Genomic DNA, 19,121 nt, shown 5'->3' with positions numbered 1-19,121 from the left:
CATTAATCACACAGTGCAGCGTGAAACACTCCCTCCCACAGGCGCACATCCAGACACATCATAGATCACGGAGGCGCAGTGTGTGCTTGAGAGAGCTTGATTGCGAGAGCAATGATTTCATTGTGCATAGCTTCTAATAACCACAGGGAGGCGACAACGTTCTATATAGACTATTGTAGTACATGGGGGACTTTTATTTTGAAGGCTGAAGGAATAAATTGACCCGGAAGTGATTCGTGAAGCTACAGTTCAACAACATGAATACATTTTAAATAGAGCACTTCGAGAAAAAGAAGTTTAACTACAACAGGTAGCTATAGACGGATACATTGGAATTATGCCATTAGCTTAGTACAGTGGTTCCCAACCAGGGGTACTAGGAGCCCTGGCTTACTTTGCCTATCCACAGGGGGTACTTGAGTAGACTCATGAGACCATAGGCTTTTACTGGCAAAATGCACATATGGGTGGGGGTAACATATGGGGGTACTTCAGGAGTACACTACTCTGGGCAGAGCAACATTTTGTTGGTGGTACAATAACCGCAAAAGGTTGGGAACCACTGGCTTAGTAAACTTGCTAGCTAGTTACACGTTGATGTATCTTATCAGCCACAATCTAGCAAGCTAGCAGTCCTTGACAGTCAATTAATTAATGCATGCTAGCTTAGCAATGCTAGGTTAATCTGCTATTAAACAATTTTAGCTATCTAGCTAGCGTTAGTTAAAGTGATATAAAACGTTATGTTATATTATCACAATTTAATCATCACACTCGTGATGCTGAATTGGATTCTTAGCTAATCTACTAGTAGCTAGCTAAATGAATTGCCAATAGCCATAAGCAGCTCTTGCTTATCTGAATATCTGTTTTATTATTTAAACTTTTTCGAAGGTTCACATCCCGGGCCGCAATGGCGCACATAACAATCAACCAGTATCTCCAACAGGTAGTCATTTTTCTATTTTATCTTACTGGTTATCAAGTGAACCCCTTCAGTCTGCTTCCTTCGCATAAACTTTCATTTAGCTATTCTTTGTGTTCACAATGTTCAGCACTAGTCGCGCATGCTCAGTTCACACCATGTTACCTACCTCTTCCCAGGTGTGTGAGGCCATTGATAATCATGAGGGGAGCTTTTGTGCAGAACTGCTGTCATTCAAACACCCACATGTGGCTAACCCACGTCTCCAGGTAAGGCTATACAGGCTGCCAGAACCTTCCATGCCTTCAAGTCCTGCTGACCTGTTACACTTGTATCTCTTCAGATTACACCCTCTGTGTTTTGCTCTAACAACATGACTGTATGTATGTCTGCAGCTCGCCAGTCCAGAGGAGAAGTGCCAACAGGTGCTGGAGGTCCCGTACGATGAGATGGTTGCAGCACACTTGAGGTGCACCTATGCAGTGTCCAACCACGACTTTGTTGAGGCGTACAAATGTCAGACATTGGTGGTTCAATATCCTTTTGGCATTTCTGGAGATTACTTTGGATACATTTTCTCATCACTCCCCGTCCCTGCCTGACAAATATATACAGTGAGGGAAAAAAGTATTTTATCCCCTGCTGATTTTGTATGTTTGCCCACTGACAAAGACATGATCAGTCTATAATTTTAATGGTAGGTTTATTTGAACAGTGAGAGACAGAATAACAACAACAAAATCCAGAAAAACGCATGTCAACAATTTTATAAATTGATTTGCATTTTAATGAGGGAAATAAGTATTTGACCTCTCTGCAAAACATGACTTAGTACTTGGTGGCAAAACCCTTGTTGGCAATCACAGAGGTCAGACGTTTCTTGTAGTTGGCCACCAGGTTTGCACACATCTCAGGAGGGATTCTGTCCCACTCCTCTTTGCAGATCTTCTCCAAGTCATTAAGGTTTCGAGGCTGACGTTTGGCAACTCGAACCTTCAGCTCCCTCCACAGACTTTCTATGGGATTAAGGTCTGGAGACTGGCTAGGCCACTCCAGGACCTTAATGTGCTTCTTCTTGAGCCACTCCTTTGTTGCCTTGGTCGTGTGTTTTGGGTCATTGTCATGCTGGAATACCCATCCATGACCCATTTTCAATGCCCTGGCTGAGGGAAGGAGGTTCTCACCCAAGATTTGACGGTACATGGCCCCGTCCATCGTCCCTTTGATGCGGTGAAGTTGTCCTGTCCCCTTAGCAGAACCCCCCAAAGCATAATGTTTCCACCTCCATGTTTGACGGTGGGGATGGTGTTCTTGGGGTCATAGGCAGCATTCCTCCTCCTCTAAACACGGCGAGTTGAGTTGATGCCAAAGAGCTCGATTTTGGTCTTATCTGACCACAACACTTTCACCCAGTTCTCCTCTGAATCATTCAGATGTTCATTGGCAAACTTCAGACCTGCCTGTATATGTGCTTTCTTGAGCAGGGGGACCTTGCGGGCGCTGCAGGATTTCAGTCCTTCACGGCGTGGTGTGTTACCAATTGTTTTCTTGGTGACTATGGTCCCAGCTGCCTTGAGATAATTGACAAGATCCTCCCGTGTAGTTCTGGGCTGATTCCTCACCGTTCTCATGATCATTGCAACTCCACGAGGTGAGATTGACAGTTATTTTGTGTTTCTTCCATTTGCGAATAATCGCACCAACTCTTGTCACCTTCTCACCAAGCTGCTTGGCGATGGTCTTGTAGCCCATTCCAGCCTTGTGTAGGTCTACAATCTTGTCCCTGACATCCTTAGAGAGCTCTTTGGTCTTGGCCATGGTGGAGAGTTTGGAATCTGATTGATTGCTTCTGTGGACAGGTGTCTTTTATACAGGTAACAAGCTGAGATTAGGAGCGCTCCCTTTAAGAGTGTGCTCCTAATCTCAGCTCGATACCTGTATAAAAGACACCTGGGAGCCAGAAATGTTTCTGATAGAGAGGGGGTCAAATACCTATTTCCCTCATTAAAATGCAAATCAATTTATATCATTTTTGACATGCGTTTTTCTGGATTTCTTTGTTATTCTGTCTCTCACTGTTCAAATAAACCTAGCATTAAAATTATAGACTGATCATTTCTTTGTCAGTGGGCAAACGTACAAAATCAGCAGGGAATCAAATAATTTTTTCCCTCACTGTACATGTACATGGGCTTATTAGGGTTGCAAAAATTCCAGAAACTTTCAATAAATGTCCTGGTTTTCCAGAAATCCTGTTTGGAGGATACCGGATTTCATACTTATTCCCTCCTGATTCCAGGGAACCTCCAACTGGGATTTTGGCAAAACCAGGGAATTTATTTAAAGTTCGCAGAATTGTACAACCCTACATAGGCTACGTACTCAAGCACATACTGTAGACTAGTACATTTCCAAACTGTTCTGTCATGGTTTCTCTGCGGTTCCTCCTTGACTTTCTACGTCATTCTTGAGGGCCTTCCAATCTCACAAAGAGGAGAACTGGTAAGGATAAGCATGCCAAAAATATCAATTTGGCCTTAATGTTTTTCTATTCTACATATACACGTCTGTGGGATAACTGCTCTATATGTGCTGTTTAGGGCCTTGCCAGTGATGTTCGCTGTTACGCTGGACTTACGGATATTTGCCAATAATGTAAGTGAACATAAACAGTTGTGCTCTAGAATGCTTCTGATCCAGTGATGGATAAGTCATGTCCTATAGGAGGGGTTTGATGATTGTAGTGTTATTGTCCAGGCGGAGCAGCAGCTCCTGAGGAAGGGAAAAGGCAAGCTGGGAGACATGCTGGAGAAAGCTGCTGAACAACTGATGGGCTGTTTCAGAGTGTGTGCCAGCGACAAGTGAGTCTCACAGGGACATGGACACTATTGACAGCATATTAAACTATATATCTCACAGCATTGGACACTATTGACAGCATATTAAACTATATATCTCACAGCATTGGACACTATTGACAGCATATTAAACTATATATCTCACAGCATTGAACACTATTGACAGCATATTAAACTATATATCTCACAGCATTGGACACTATTGACAGCATATTAAACTATATATCTCACAGCATTGGACACTATTGACAGCATATTAAACTATATATCTCACAGCATTGGACACTATTGACAGCATATTAAACTATATATCTCACAGCATTGGACACTATTGACAGCATATTAAACTATATATCTCACAGCATTGGACACTATTGACAGCATATTAAACTATATATCTCACAGCATTGGACACTATTGACAGTATATTAAACTATATATCTCACAGCATTGGACACTATTGACAGCATATTAAACTATATATCTCACAGCATTGGACACTATTGACAGCATATTAAACTATATATCTCACAGCATTGAACACTATTGACAGCATATTAAACTATATATCTCTACAGCATTGGACACTATTGACAGCATATTAAACTATATATCTCACAGCATTGGACACTATTGACAGCATATTAAACTATATATCTCGCAGCATTGGACACTATTGACAGCATATTAAACTATATATCTCACAGCATTGGACACTATTGACAGCATATTAAACTATATATCTCACAGCATTGGACACTATTGACAGCATATTAAACTATATATCTCACAGCATTGAACACTATTGACAGCATATTAAACTATATATCTCACAGCATTGGACACTATTGACAGCATATTGAACTATATATCTCACAGCATTGGACACTATTGACAGCATATTAAACTATATATCTCACAGCATTGAACACTATTGACAGCATATTAAACTATATATCTCACAGCATTGGACACTATTGACAGCATATTGAACTATATATTTCACAGCATTGGACACTATTGACAGCATATTAAACTATATATCTCACAGCATTGGACACTATTGACAGCATATTAAACTATATATCTCACAGCATTGGACACTATTGACAGCATATTAAACTATATATCTTATAGCATTGGACACTATTGACAGCATATTAAACTATATATCTCACAGCATTGGACACTATTGACAGCATATTAAACTATATATCTCACAGCATTGAACACTATTGACAGCATATTAAACTATATATCTCACAGCATTGGACACTATTGACAGCATATTAAACTATATATCTCACAGCATTGGACACCATTGACAGCATATTAAACTATATATCTCACAGCATTGGACACTATTGACAGCATATTAAACTATATATCTCACAGCATTGAACACTATTGACAGCATATTAAACTATATATCTCACAGCATTGGACACTATTGACAGCATATTAAACTATATATCTCACGGCATTGGACACTATTGACAGCATATTAAACTATATATCTCACAGCATTGGACACTATTGACAGCATATTAAACTATATATCTCACAGCATTGGACACTATTGACAGCATATTAAACTATATATCTCACAGCATTGGACACTATTGACAGCATATTAAACTATATATCTCACAGCATTGGACACTATTGACAGCATATTAAACTATATATCTCACAGCATTGGACACTATTGACAGCATATTAAACTATATATCTCACAGCATTGGACACTATTGACAGCATATTAAACTATATATCTCACAGCATTGAACACTATTGACAGCATATTAAACTATATATCTCACAGCATTGGACACTATTGACAGCATATTGAACTATATATCTCACAGCATTGGACACTATTGACAGCATATTAAACTATATATCTCACAGCATTGAACACTATTGACAGCATATTAAACTATATATCTCACAGCATTGGACACTATTGACAGCATATTGAACTATATATTTCACAGCATTGGACACTATTGACAGCATATTAAACTATATATCTCACAGCATTGGACACTATTGACAGCATATTAAACTATATATCTCACAGCATTGGACACTATTGACAGCATATTAAACTATATATCTTATAGCATTGGACACTATTGACAGCATATTAAACTATATATCTCACAGCATTGGACACTATTGACAGCATATTAAACTATATATCTCACAGCATTGAACACTATTGACAGCATATTAAACTATATATCTCAGCAGCATTGGACACTATTGACAGCATATTAAACTATATATCTCACAGCATTGGACACCATTGACAGCATATTAAACTATATATCTCACAGCATTGGACACTATTGACAGCATATTAAACTATATATCTTAGCATTGGACACTATTGACAGCATATTAAACTATATATCTTACAGCATTGGACACTATTGACAGCATATTAAACTATATATCTCACAGCATTGGACACCATTGACAGCATATTAAACTATATATCTTATAGCATTGGACACTATTGACAGCATATTAAACTATATATCTCACAGCATTGGACACCATTGACAGCATATTATACTATATATCTCACAGCATTGGACACTATTGACAGCATATTAAACTATATATCTTACAGCATTGGACACTATTGACAGCATATTAAACTATATATCTCACAGCATTGGACACTATTGACAGCATATTAAACTATATATCTCACAGCATTGGACACCATTGACAGCATGTTAAACTATATATCTTACAGCATTGGACACTATTGACAGCATATTAAACTATATATCTTACAGCATTGGACACTATTGACAGCATATTAAACTATATATCTCACAGCATTGGACACCATTGACAGCATGTTAAACTATATATCTTACAGCATTGGACACTATTGACAGCATATTAAACTATATATCTTACAGCATTGGACACTATTGACAGCATATTAAACTATATATCTCACAGCATTGGACACTATTGACAGCATATTCAACTATATATCTCACAGCATTGGACACTATTGACAGCATATTAAACTATACATCTTATAGCATTGGACACTATTGACAGCATATTAAACTATATATCTTACAGCATTGGACACTATTGACAGCATATTAAACTATATATCTTATAGCATTGGACACTATTGACAGCATATTAAACTATATATCTTATAGCATTGGACACCATTGACAGCATATTAAACTATATATCTTATAGCATTGGACACTATTGACAGCATATTAAACTATATATCTCACAGCATTGAACACTATTGACAGCATATTAAACTATATATCTCACAGCATTGGACACTATTGACAGCATATTAAACTATACATCTTATAGCATTGGACACTATTGACAGCATATTAAACTATATATCTTACAGCATTGGACACTATTGACAGCATATTAAACTATATATCTTATAGCATTGGACACTATTGACAGCATATTAAACTATATATCTTATAGCATTGGACACCATTGACAGCATATTAAACTATATATCTTATAGCATTGGACACTATTGACAGCATATTAAACTATATATCTCACAGCATTGGACACTATTGACAGCATATTAAACTATATATCTTACAGCATTGGACACTATTGACAGCATATTAAACTATATATCTCACAGCATTGGACACCATTGACAGCATGTTAAACTATATATCTTACAGCATTGGACACTATTGACAGCATATTAAACTATATATCTTACAGCATTGGACACTATTGACAGCATATTAAACTATATATCTCTACAGCATTGGACACTATTGACAGCATATTCAACTATATATCTCACAGCATTGGACACTATTGACAGCATATTAAACTATACATCTTATAGCATTGGACACTATTGACAGCATATTAAACTATATATCTTACAGCATTGGACACTATTGACAGCATATTAAACTATATATCTTATAGCATTGGACACTATTGACAGCATATTAAACTATATATCTTATAGCATTGGACACCATTGACAGCATATTAAACTATATATCTTATAGCATTGGACACTATTGACAGCATATTAAACTATATATCTCACAGCATTGAACACTATTGACAGCATATTAAACTATATATCTCTACAGCATTGGACACTATTGACAGCATATTAAACTATATATCTCACAGCATTGGACACTATTGACAGCATATTAAACTATATATCTTATAGCATTGGACACTATTGACAGCATATTAAACTATATATCTCACAGCATTGGACACTATTGACAGCATATTAAACTATATATCTCACAGCATTGAACACTATTGACAGCATATTAAACTATATATCTCACAGCATTGGACACTATTGACAGCATATTAAACTATATATCTCACAGCATTGGACACCATTGACAGCATATTAAACTATATATCTCACAGCATTGGACACTATTGACAGCATATTAAACTATATATCTTACAGCATTGGACACTATTGACAGCATATTAAACTATATATCTTACAGCATTGGACACTATTGACAGCATATTAAACTATATATCTCACAGCATTGGACACCATTGACAGCATATTAAACTATATATCTTATAGCATTGGACACTATTGACAGCATATTAAACTATATATCTCACAGCATTGGACACCATTGACAGCATATTATACTATATATCTCACAGCATTGGACACTATTGACAGCATATTAAACTATATATCTTACAGCATTGGACACTATTGACAGCATATTAAACTATATATCTCACAGCATTGGACACTATTGACAGCATATTAAACTATATATCTCACAGCATTGGACACCATTGACAGCATGTTAAACTATATATCTTACAGCATTGGACACTATTGACAGCATATTAAACTATATATCTTCAGCATTGGACACTATTGACAGCATATTAAACTATATATCTCACAGCATTGGACACCATTGACAGCATGTTAAACTATATATCTTACAGCATTGGACACTATTGACAGCATATTAAACTATATATCTTACAGCATTGGACACTATTGACAGCATATTAAACTATATATCTCACAGCATTGGACACTATTGACAGCATATTCAACTATATATCTCACAGCATTGGACACTATTGACAGCATATTAAACTATACATCTTATAGCATTGGACACTATTGACAGCATATTAAACTATATATCTTACAGCATTGGACACTATTGACAGCATATTAAACTATATATCTTATAGCATTGGACACTATTGACAGCATATTAAACTATATATCTTATAGCATTGGACACCATTGACAGCATATTAAACTATATATCTTATAGCATTGGACACTATTGACAGCATATTAAACTATATATCTCACAGCATTGAACACTATTGACAGCATATTAAACTATATATCTCACAGCATTGGACACTATTGACAGCATATTAAACTATACATCTTATAGCATTGGACACTATTGACAGCATATTAAACTATATATCTTACAGCATTGGACACTATTGACAGCATATTAAACTATATATCTTATAGCATTGGACACTATTGACAGCATATTAAACTATATATCTTATAGCATTGGACACCATTGACAGCATATTAAACTATATATCTTATAGCATTGGACACTATTGACAGCATATTAAACTATATATCTCACAGCATTGGACACTATTGACAGCATATTAAACTATATATCTTACAGCATTGGACACTATTGACAGCATATTAAACTATATATCTCACAGCATTGGACACCATTGACAGCATGTTAAACTATATATCTTACAGCATTGGACACTATTGACAGCATATTAAACTATATATCTTACAGCATTGGACACTATTGACAGCATATTCAACTATATATCTCACAGCATTGGACACTATTGACAGCATATTCAACTATATATCTCACAGCATTGGACACTATTGACAGCATATTAAACTATACATCTTATAGCATTGGACACTATTGACAGCATATTAAACTATATATCTTATAGCATTGGACACTATTGACAGCATATTAAACTATATATCTTATAGCATTGGACACCATTGACAGCATATTAAACTATATATCTTATAGCATTGGACACTATTGACAGCATATTAAACTATATATCTCACAGCATTGAACACTATTGACAGCATATTAAACTATATATCTCACAGCATTGGACACTATTGACAGCATATTAAACTATATATCTTATAGCATTGGACACTATTGACAGCATATTAAACTATATATCTTATAGCATTGGACACCATTGACAGCATATTAAACTATATATCTTATAGCATTGGACACTATTGACAGCATATTAAACTATATATCTCACAGCATTGGACACTATTGACAGCATATTAAACTATATATTTCACAGCATTGGACACTATTGACAGCATATTAAACTATATATCTCACAGCATTGGACACTATTGACAGCATATTAAACTATATATCTCACAGCATTGGACACTATTGACAGCATATTAAACTATATATCTTATAGCATTGGACACTATTGACAGCATATTAAACTATATATCTCACAGCATTGGACACTATTGACAGCATATTAAACTATATATCTCACAGCATTGAACACTATTGACAGCATATTAAACTATATATCTCACAGCATTGGACACTATTGACAGCATATTAAACTATATATCTCACAGCATTGGACACCATTGACAGCATACTAAACTATATATCTCACAGCATTGGACACTATTGACAGCATATTAAACTATATATCTTACAGCATTGGACACTATTGACAGCATATTAAACTATATATCTTACAGCATTGGACACTATTGACAGCATATTAAACTATATATCTCACAGCATTGGACACCATTGACAGCATATTAAACTATATATCTTATAGCATTGGACACTATTGACAGCATATTAAACTATATATCTCACAGCATTGGACACCATTGACAGCATATTATACTATATATCTCACAGCATTGGACACTATTGACAGCATATTAAACTATATATCTTACAGCATTGGACACTATTGACAGCATATTAAACTATATATCTCACAGCATTGGACACTATTGACAGCATATTAAACTATATATCTCACAGCATTGGACACCATTGACAGCATGTTAAACTATATATCTTACAGCATTGGACACTATTGACAGCATATTAAACTATATATCTTACAGCATTGGACACTATTGACAGCATATTAAACTATATATCTCACAGCATTGGACACCATTGACAGCATGTTAAACTATATATCTTACAGCATTGGACACTATTGACAGCATATTAAACTATATATCTTACAGCATTGGACACTATTGACAGCATATTAAACTATATATCTCACAGCATTGGACACTATTGACAGCATATTCAACTATATATCTCACAGCATTGGACACTATTGACAGCATATTAAACTATACATCTTATAGCATTGGACACTATTGACAGCATATTAAACTATATATCTTACAGCATTGGACACTATTGACAGCATATTAAACTATATATCTTATAGCATTGGACACTATTGACAGCATATTAAACTATATATCTTATAGCATTGGACACCATTGACAGCATATTAAACTATATATCTTATAGCATTGAACACTATTGACAGCATATTAAACTATATATCTCACAGCATTGGACACTATTGACAGCATATTAAACTATACATCTTATAGCATTGGACACTATTGACAGCATATTAAACTATATATCTTACAGCATTGGACACTATTGACAGCATATTAAACTATATATCTTATAGCATTGGACACTATTGACAGCATATTAAACTATATATCTTATAGCATTGGACACCATTGACAGCATATTAAACTATATATCTTATAGCATTGGACACTATTGACAGCATATTAAACTATATATCTCACAGCATTGGACACTATTGACAGCATATTAAACTATATATCTTACAGCATTGGACACTATTGACAGCATATTAAACTATATATCTCACAGCATTGGACACCATTGACAGCATGTTAAACTATATATCTTACAGCATTGGACACTATTGACAGCATATTAAACTATATATCTTACAGCATTGGACACTATTGACAGCATATTAAACTATATATCTCACAGCATTGGACACTATTGACAGCATATTCAACTATATATCTCACAGCATTGGACACTATTGACAGCATATTAAACTATACATCTTATAGCATTGGACACTATTGACAGCATATTAAACTATATATCTTACAGCATTGGACACTATTGACAGCATATTAAACTATATATCTTATAGCATTGGACACTATTGACAGCATATTAAACTATATATCTTATAGCATTGGACACCATTGACAGCATATTAAACTATATATCTTATAGCATTGGACACTATTGACAGCATATTAAACTATATATCTCACAGCATTGAACACTATTGGACAGCATATTAAACTATATATCTCACAGCATTGGACACTATTGACAGCATATTAAACTATATATCTTATAGCATTGGACACTATTGACAGCATATTAAACTATATATCTTATAGCATTGGACACCATTGACAGCATATTAAACTATATATCTTATAGCATTGGACACTATTGACAGCATATTAAACTATATATCTCACAGCATTGAACACTATTGACAGCATATTAAACTATATATCTCACAGCATTGGACACTATTGACAGCATATTAAACTATATATCTTATAGCATTGGACACTATTGACAGCATATTAAACTATATATATTACAGCATTGGACACTATTGACAGCATATTAAACTATATATCTCACAGCATTGGACACCATTGACAGCATATTAAACTATATATCTCACAGCATTGGACACCATTGACAGCATATTAAACTATATATCTCACAGCATTGGACACCATTGACAGCATATTAAACTATATATCTTACAGCCTTTACTGTAGCAACCATAGCCCCTTACCCATTATGTCTTGACTGTTATCGATCAGTCGGGCTGGTATTGACGACTCCAAGAAGTGGGGATGTTGTTTCTCATCAATCAGCTCTTCAAGATATACTTCAAGGTAAGGCAGTAGTGTGAATAGGGCCTACTTCGTGTGTGTGTATGTGTGTACATCTCTGTGTGTCTAAATGGTTCTGTGTGTCCAGATCAACAAGCTACACCTGTGTAAGCCACTGATCCGGGCCATCGAGCAGCTCCAACCTGAAGGATGATTACAGTATGGCCCAGAGAGTCACCTACAAATACTACGTAGGCCGTAAGGCCATGTTCGACAGCGACTACAAACCAGCCGAGGAGTACCTGTCCTTCTCCTTCCAGCACTGCCACCGCTCCAGCCAGAGGAACAAACGCATGATCCTCATCTACCTACTGCCTGTCAAGATGTTGCTGGTGAGACAGAGCTTTACTGAGAGAGCCTTAACATGTGCTCATCTAGCCACACACGTCTCAATTCAAATCAAATTCAAAAAGCTTGATTGTCAATTAGAGACTGAGACTGGTGTTGCTCATGTTGTTTCAGGGTCACATGCCTAATCACCAGCTACTCAGGAAGTATGACCTCATGCAGTTTGCCGACGTCACGAAAGCTGTGAGGTGAGTCACCACCCTCCCGCTCCTCGCCATCTCTCTCTACTTCCTCCTCTCTTTTTCTATCATTAATCTCTCTCTTTATGTCTGTCTCTCTGTCTGTCTGTCTGTGTAACAGTGAGGGCAACCTGCTGCTGCTGAACGAGGCCTTGGCCAAGCACGAGACCTTCTTCATCCGCTGTGGCATCTTCCTCATCCTCGAGAAGCTCAAGATCATCACCTACCGGAACCTCTTCAAGAAAGTGTGAGTCTTGTACAATTTTCACACTACTGAGCCAAGTCCAGCTGTACTGGGCTGGCCTGGTTACACATCCATCATAGTTGCTGGAACCGCACTGAAAGGTCAGTGTGAAAATAAATGATCTGAGCCAGCACAGTACGATTCAGGTTCAGCCCTATAGTGTGAATCTGCATTGGTGGAGTAGGAATTGGTGTGTGTGTGTTAACCTAAGAGCGATTTTGACTATTTGTTAACATGTTTGTGGTATGAACTTCATGTGTGTTAACCTATGAGCGATATTGATTCTTTGTTAACATGTTTGTGGTATGAACTTCATGTGTGTTAACCTAAGAGCGATATTGACTCTTTGTTAACGTGTTTGTGGTATGAACTTCATGTGTGTTAACCTATGAGCGATATTGACTCTTTGTTAACATGTTTGTGGTATGAACTTCATGTGTGTTAACCTAAGAGCGATATTGACTCTTTGTTAACGTGTTTGTGGTATGAACTTCATGTGTGTTAACCTAAGAGCGATATTGACTCTTTGTTAACATGTTTGTGGTATGAACTTCATGTGTGTTAACCTAAGAGCGATATTGACTCTTTTTTAACATGTTTGTGGTATGAACTTCATGTGTGTTAACCTAAGAGCGATATTGACTCTTTGTTAACATGTTTGTGGTATGAACTTCATGTGTGTTAACCTAAGAGCGATATTGACTCTTTGTTAACATGTTTGTGGTATGACCTTCATGTGTGTTAACCTAAGAGCGATATTGACTCTTTGTTAACGTGTTTGTGGTATGAACTTCATGTGTGTTAACCTAAGAGCGATATTGACTCTTTGTTAACATGTTTGTGTAAGGTACCAGCTGCTGAAGACTCACCAGTTACCCCTAGATGCCTTCCTGGTAGCTCTAAAAATGATGCAGGTGGAAGAGGTGGACATTGACGAGGTGCAGTGTATCCTGGCCAACCTAATCTGTGAGGTGAGATACCACCACTAACACACACACACACACTGACCTTTTCCTCTGACCATACTAAGCACTACACCTGATATTTCAGAAAGTCGTAAGACATGAAGCAGCAGATTACCTCTCTTCTTGTTCCTCTTCTAGGGTCACATCAAGGGCTACATCTCTCACCAGCACCAGAAACTGGTCGTCAGCAAGGCCAATCCATTCCCCCTGCTGTCATCATCTTCCTAATCTACGTATCCCAGAATCCCCTTCACCCAGAAAATGTTCCCAGAAATATATTTCCTTATTATTTAGGTTGCATTTTATTTTGTCATATTTTGTGATTTTGGAATAAAAGTGATTGTTTGTACTCTCCTTGTACAACATTTTTGTTTATTAAGGAAGTGTGGGAGATTAATAATTGTATATAATTATAGTACACGTTACAATATAACTACACTCATTTACATTGTTAACCTTGCAGAAACAACTTCAATCTTGAACGCAGCCCGGTTGGCTTTAAGTCCAGTGCAGGTAGGGATCAGGCTAACCCTAGGTTGGGGTTACCCCATAAGGTCCAGGTGGATCTTGGGTAATTTGTGGTGTCATCCTCACCTCTGTCATGTCCAGGTGCTGCTGGATCCAGTGCAAGTAGCGAGACAGCTTTGTGAACACCAGGGTTTGTCCACAGTCATGTGATGTGGGTGGTGAAAGGAGCAGGCCTGTGAGGAACGCTGTACAGTCACAACGGTCACAACGGGGGTCCCGGACAAGAGGCTGCGGTTCCTCGTTAGTCCTGGTTTGAGGTCTGTCTCATTAAACCTAGTCAACTCAGTCCGACAGAAGCCCTTCTGGCGACCCATACAGAACATCTTATTACTGAGCAGCTGGGAGAAGTTCACCTAGTTTCGACAGCCCTCCACATGCAGGTAGGAGAGAACAGGGTGGCCGTGGGATTCCCCCCGGAGTTTGTCCGGACCCCTGGCCACCCCCTCCCTTCCTGGACTCAACACATTCTCACAGAAATCCTTAGTGGGCAGGCACAGGTGGGAGACAGAGGGGCCGAAGGGGAGGGGCTCATTTAGTCTCACCAAGGCCAGGTCGTCCTCCAGACTGCCCCTCTTGTGGCGGTTGTGAATGTACAGTTGGGTCGATAGAGGGATCCTCACATATTATTTGAGGCACCTTAGGGGATGAAGGAAACTGTTAGATTTCAGAAAGGATTTGAATCTGCCTGAGCTGGAGGTTTATACACTAACCATATCAAACCTCAGTGTTTTGATCGCTGTGGACTCACCTGTCTGCATGCTGTGGAGTTTCTTTCCCATGTACAGGCAGCTAGCTGATGTCAGGACTGCGTGAGGCCCCTAGGATCACCCCGCTACATAGCTCCGCACCAGCCTCATCCACAAACACCACCTGCCAATCACAAAGCCACAGGTTAAAAGGGGAAGTTCAATATTTCACAACTTAATGTTCCTCACCTTGAAAGTAGTCTATAGGCCAGGATAAACTGTAATCCATGGTCCCAAACTTCCCCTTTAACTCACCTTGCTCTACGTTGTGCTGGTAGGGGAGGGACTTACTTGCCATGGACAGCGGTTGTGTGGACAGACGTGATAGGCTATGTTTATTTGGTTTGTTGGCTGGAGTCTTCCACAGGGGTGCTTAACTAAGGAAACAGAGACGTCTCTATATAAAGTGTGTGTGAGAGCGGGAGTTTTGCAGATGTCTAATTCAAAAGAATAGGTAGACGTTAACCTGCAGGTATGCAGCTCCTCTTATCACTGTGAATCTTGTACCCTGTGGTGCAGGAGCACTGGTATGCTTCAAACTTGGGACTGCAGAAGTGGTCACAGGAAAAGGGCCCCTTTGGTGGGGCACTGAGATTTATCTGTTGTGACACACAAACATATCTCTTAGCCTACTCACACAACTATGAACACACGCATGCACGCACACACACTCATAAAGAGTTCTAAGGTAGGTGTTCTGTTGACCTATTTCACAGTTCCTTCCCATGGTACAGCTCTGTGCAGCTACAGGTGTAACCTCCAACGCCAGTCCTTGCAGCTGCCGCCATGGAGACAGGGATTGGGTTTGCACTGGTCCCCATCTGGGGAGGAGGAGGAAGAAGAAGAGGGGGAGGAAAGGATTCAATATCTGGACTCGGGAGAAAACCCAACACCCCTCTGCTGCGATTCAAAAGAACGAGACTTACCGACATAGACATTCCAGAAAGTGTCCTATTGAGGTATAACAGAGAGAGAGACAACGGACACAGGGTTTAAATCAGAAAACTACTGCATTAGTTATGGATAAGGGGATAGCCTATGTTGTCAGATCAGTGCATTTGAAGGAAAGGAATACATTTTAGACTATTGAGATGCACCTATAGGCCTAAACTGCTCACAGTTTTGGGTGTGTCTTCAAAGTACTCCCTGGCCTCCTCGTAGTTGCAGGACTCCTCATAACACTCCCTCTCCAGGTTCCCCTGAAGCATCTCCTCCAAGAAGAACACGTTCGGCTCGCTCGATCGTAGGAAGACCGTGCTGGCGTGCGCAGGGGGTCTGAACACTGAGGTCAGGGAAGAGGAGGAGGATGGAGAGGAGGAGAGGAGGAGAGGGGAAGGAGGAGGGGTAGGAGGAGGAGGAGGTGGATGAAGAGGAGGAGGAGGTGAATGAAGAGGAGGAGGAGGAGGTGGATGAAGAGGAGGAGGAGGTGAATGAAGAGGAGAGGGAGGGAGGGAGGGGAAGGAGGAGGGTGGTAGGAGGAGGAGGGGAGGGAGGTGGATGAAGAGGAGGAGGAGGAGGAGGTGAATGAAGGGGAGGAGGAGGAGGAGGAGGAGGTGGATGAAAAGGAGGAGGGGTAGGAGGAGGAGGAGGTGGATGAAGAGGAGGAGAGGAGGAGCAGAAGGAGGAGGGGAAGTGGGAGGAGAGGAGGGAGCATGAGGAGGAGGGGAAGGAGGCGGGTAGGAGGAAGAGGGGGAGGTGGGTGAAGAGGAGGAGAGGGAGGAGCATGATGGAGGAGGGGAAGGAGGCGGGGTAGGAGGAGGAGGGGGAGGTGGATGAAGGAGAGGAGATGAGGGGAAGGAGGGGGAGGAGGAGGAGGTGGATGGAGAGGAGGAGGTGGATGAAGAGGAGGAGAGGAGGAGCATGCAGAGGAGGGGAAGGAGAAGGAGGAGGAGGAAGACATAGGGAACAACAACAACAACTGAAAGTGAGACAAACCAGAAGTGACTCAGTATTTTTTTTTTAACTTCCAGGGTTGAGGAGAATATTGCAAATGGTGGAAAATAATTCATAGAGCAATGGGATTATGGTGAAGATGATTCACTTTAAGTGGTCCCATCACTGAGTTCATGCCACTGAATTAAATACAGAACAGTTTGTTTCCTGTATACCAGTGGAGGCTGCTGAGGGGACAACGGCTCATAATAATGGCTGGAATGGAGTCAATGGAATTGTATCAAAAACATGGTTTTCATGGGTTTGATACCATTTCATCACTCCATTCCATCCATTACGCTCCATTCCAGCCATTATTATGAGCCATTCTCCCCTCAGCAGCCTCCTCTGCTGTATACCCAACACCATGCTAACCATAGCGGTAGACTGGAAAACCATGCTAGCAAAGTCATTGTCAGCCTGAACGTATGATTAACTAAATGTTGGTCCTGTAGCTTTCACAGTGCAGCGGCTTACCTCTCCCATAGCTGTGGACCAGGAGGACACTGCTCAGAAGAGAGAGAGACAGAAACCACCATCGCCTCCACGAGCCCATTATAATACACATCCACACAGTGCCCACAAGCCTCTCTGCCTGTGCCAAGATCCTGTCTGCAGCCCTGTCTATCTCTCTCTCTCTTGCGCTCTCTCTCACTCCCTTCTGCCTGACACACATCCACACTGCCAGGTTAACATTGCCAGGTAAACCCCCACCCGCTTGCCAGCCGAAATGTCTGTTTTTAGTCATTGCTGTATACGCCAACAAAGTTGTGCTTATGTCGTGAATTTCTCCAGGATAGTGTCATTTATGTGGACCTCCCTGTCACCTGACGTAGTTAATGTAGCTGGTGCCAGCTCTAGACATTTTAAAGATGGTACCTCATTAGTAATTGTATGTAATGTAATAGCTACCAAATATGCTACTAATATGCTAATATGTTATGAAGATAAATTGAGATGAAACGTTCTGAATACTCAGTAAAACTCATTGTGTCACATTAGGGCTTCACAAACACAAAGTCCCACAGATGGACTCTAGTCTGTACACACAATAGAGCAAACAGAGAACCCACCTATCCGTGTGTGCTCGGTACTTACACCAGCAGTGATTCAAGTCACTGGTGACCTTTGAACCCTTCTGTTTTTCTGATGCGATCGATTCAGTTGTACTTTTAAAAAACTGGAACAGTAGGGAAATGTCTGCCTAATGGCAGTCCTGACTCAACTTTATAGTGTGTGATGTAGTTTCATGTTGGTATG

The 19,121-nt window shown here is 39.1% G+C and overlaps 1 protein-coding gene and 2 pseudogenes across 1 annotated transcript; 1 reads left to right on the top strand and 2 right to left on the bottom strand.

Annotated features, from left to right (window-relative positions):
* Nucleotides 1-226: 226 nt before the first annotated feature.
* LOC123489651 lies at nt 227-15,004 on the top strand (annotated as a pseudogene).
* Nucleotides 15,005-15,007: 3 nt separating this feature from the next.
* LOC123489655 lies at nt 15,008-15,791 on the bottom strand (annotated as a pseudogene).
* On the bottom strand, nt 15,008-18,512 carry LOC121547791 (vitamin K-dependent protein Z-like). The gene is given in 10 exon segments (XM_045220080.1): nt 15,008-15,819; nt 15,932-16,001; nt 16,003-16,053; nt 16,221-16,306; nt 16,396-16,528; nt 16,567-16,570; nt 16,687-16,750; nt 16,856-16,880; nt 17,048-17,211; nt 18,339-18,512. Coding segments are annotated over 10 exon segments (708 nt in total). The 5' UTR covers nt 18,430-18,512; the 3' UTR covers nt 15,008-15,799.
* Nucleotides 18,513-19,121: the final 609 nt, after the last annotated feature.

This window comes from Coregonus clupeaformis, unplaced genomic scaffold (genome assembly GCF_020615455.1).
Source record: "Coregonus clupeaformis isolate EN_2021a unplaced genomic scaffold, ASM2061545v1 scaf3115, whole genome shotgun sequence".
NCBI classification, from domain to species: Eukaryota; Metazoa; Chordata; class Actinopteri; order Salmoniformes; family Salmonidae; genus Coregonus; species Coregonus clupeaformis.
This window is presented reverse-complemented; position numbering and strand designations above follow the sequence as displayed.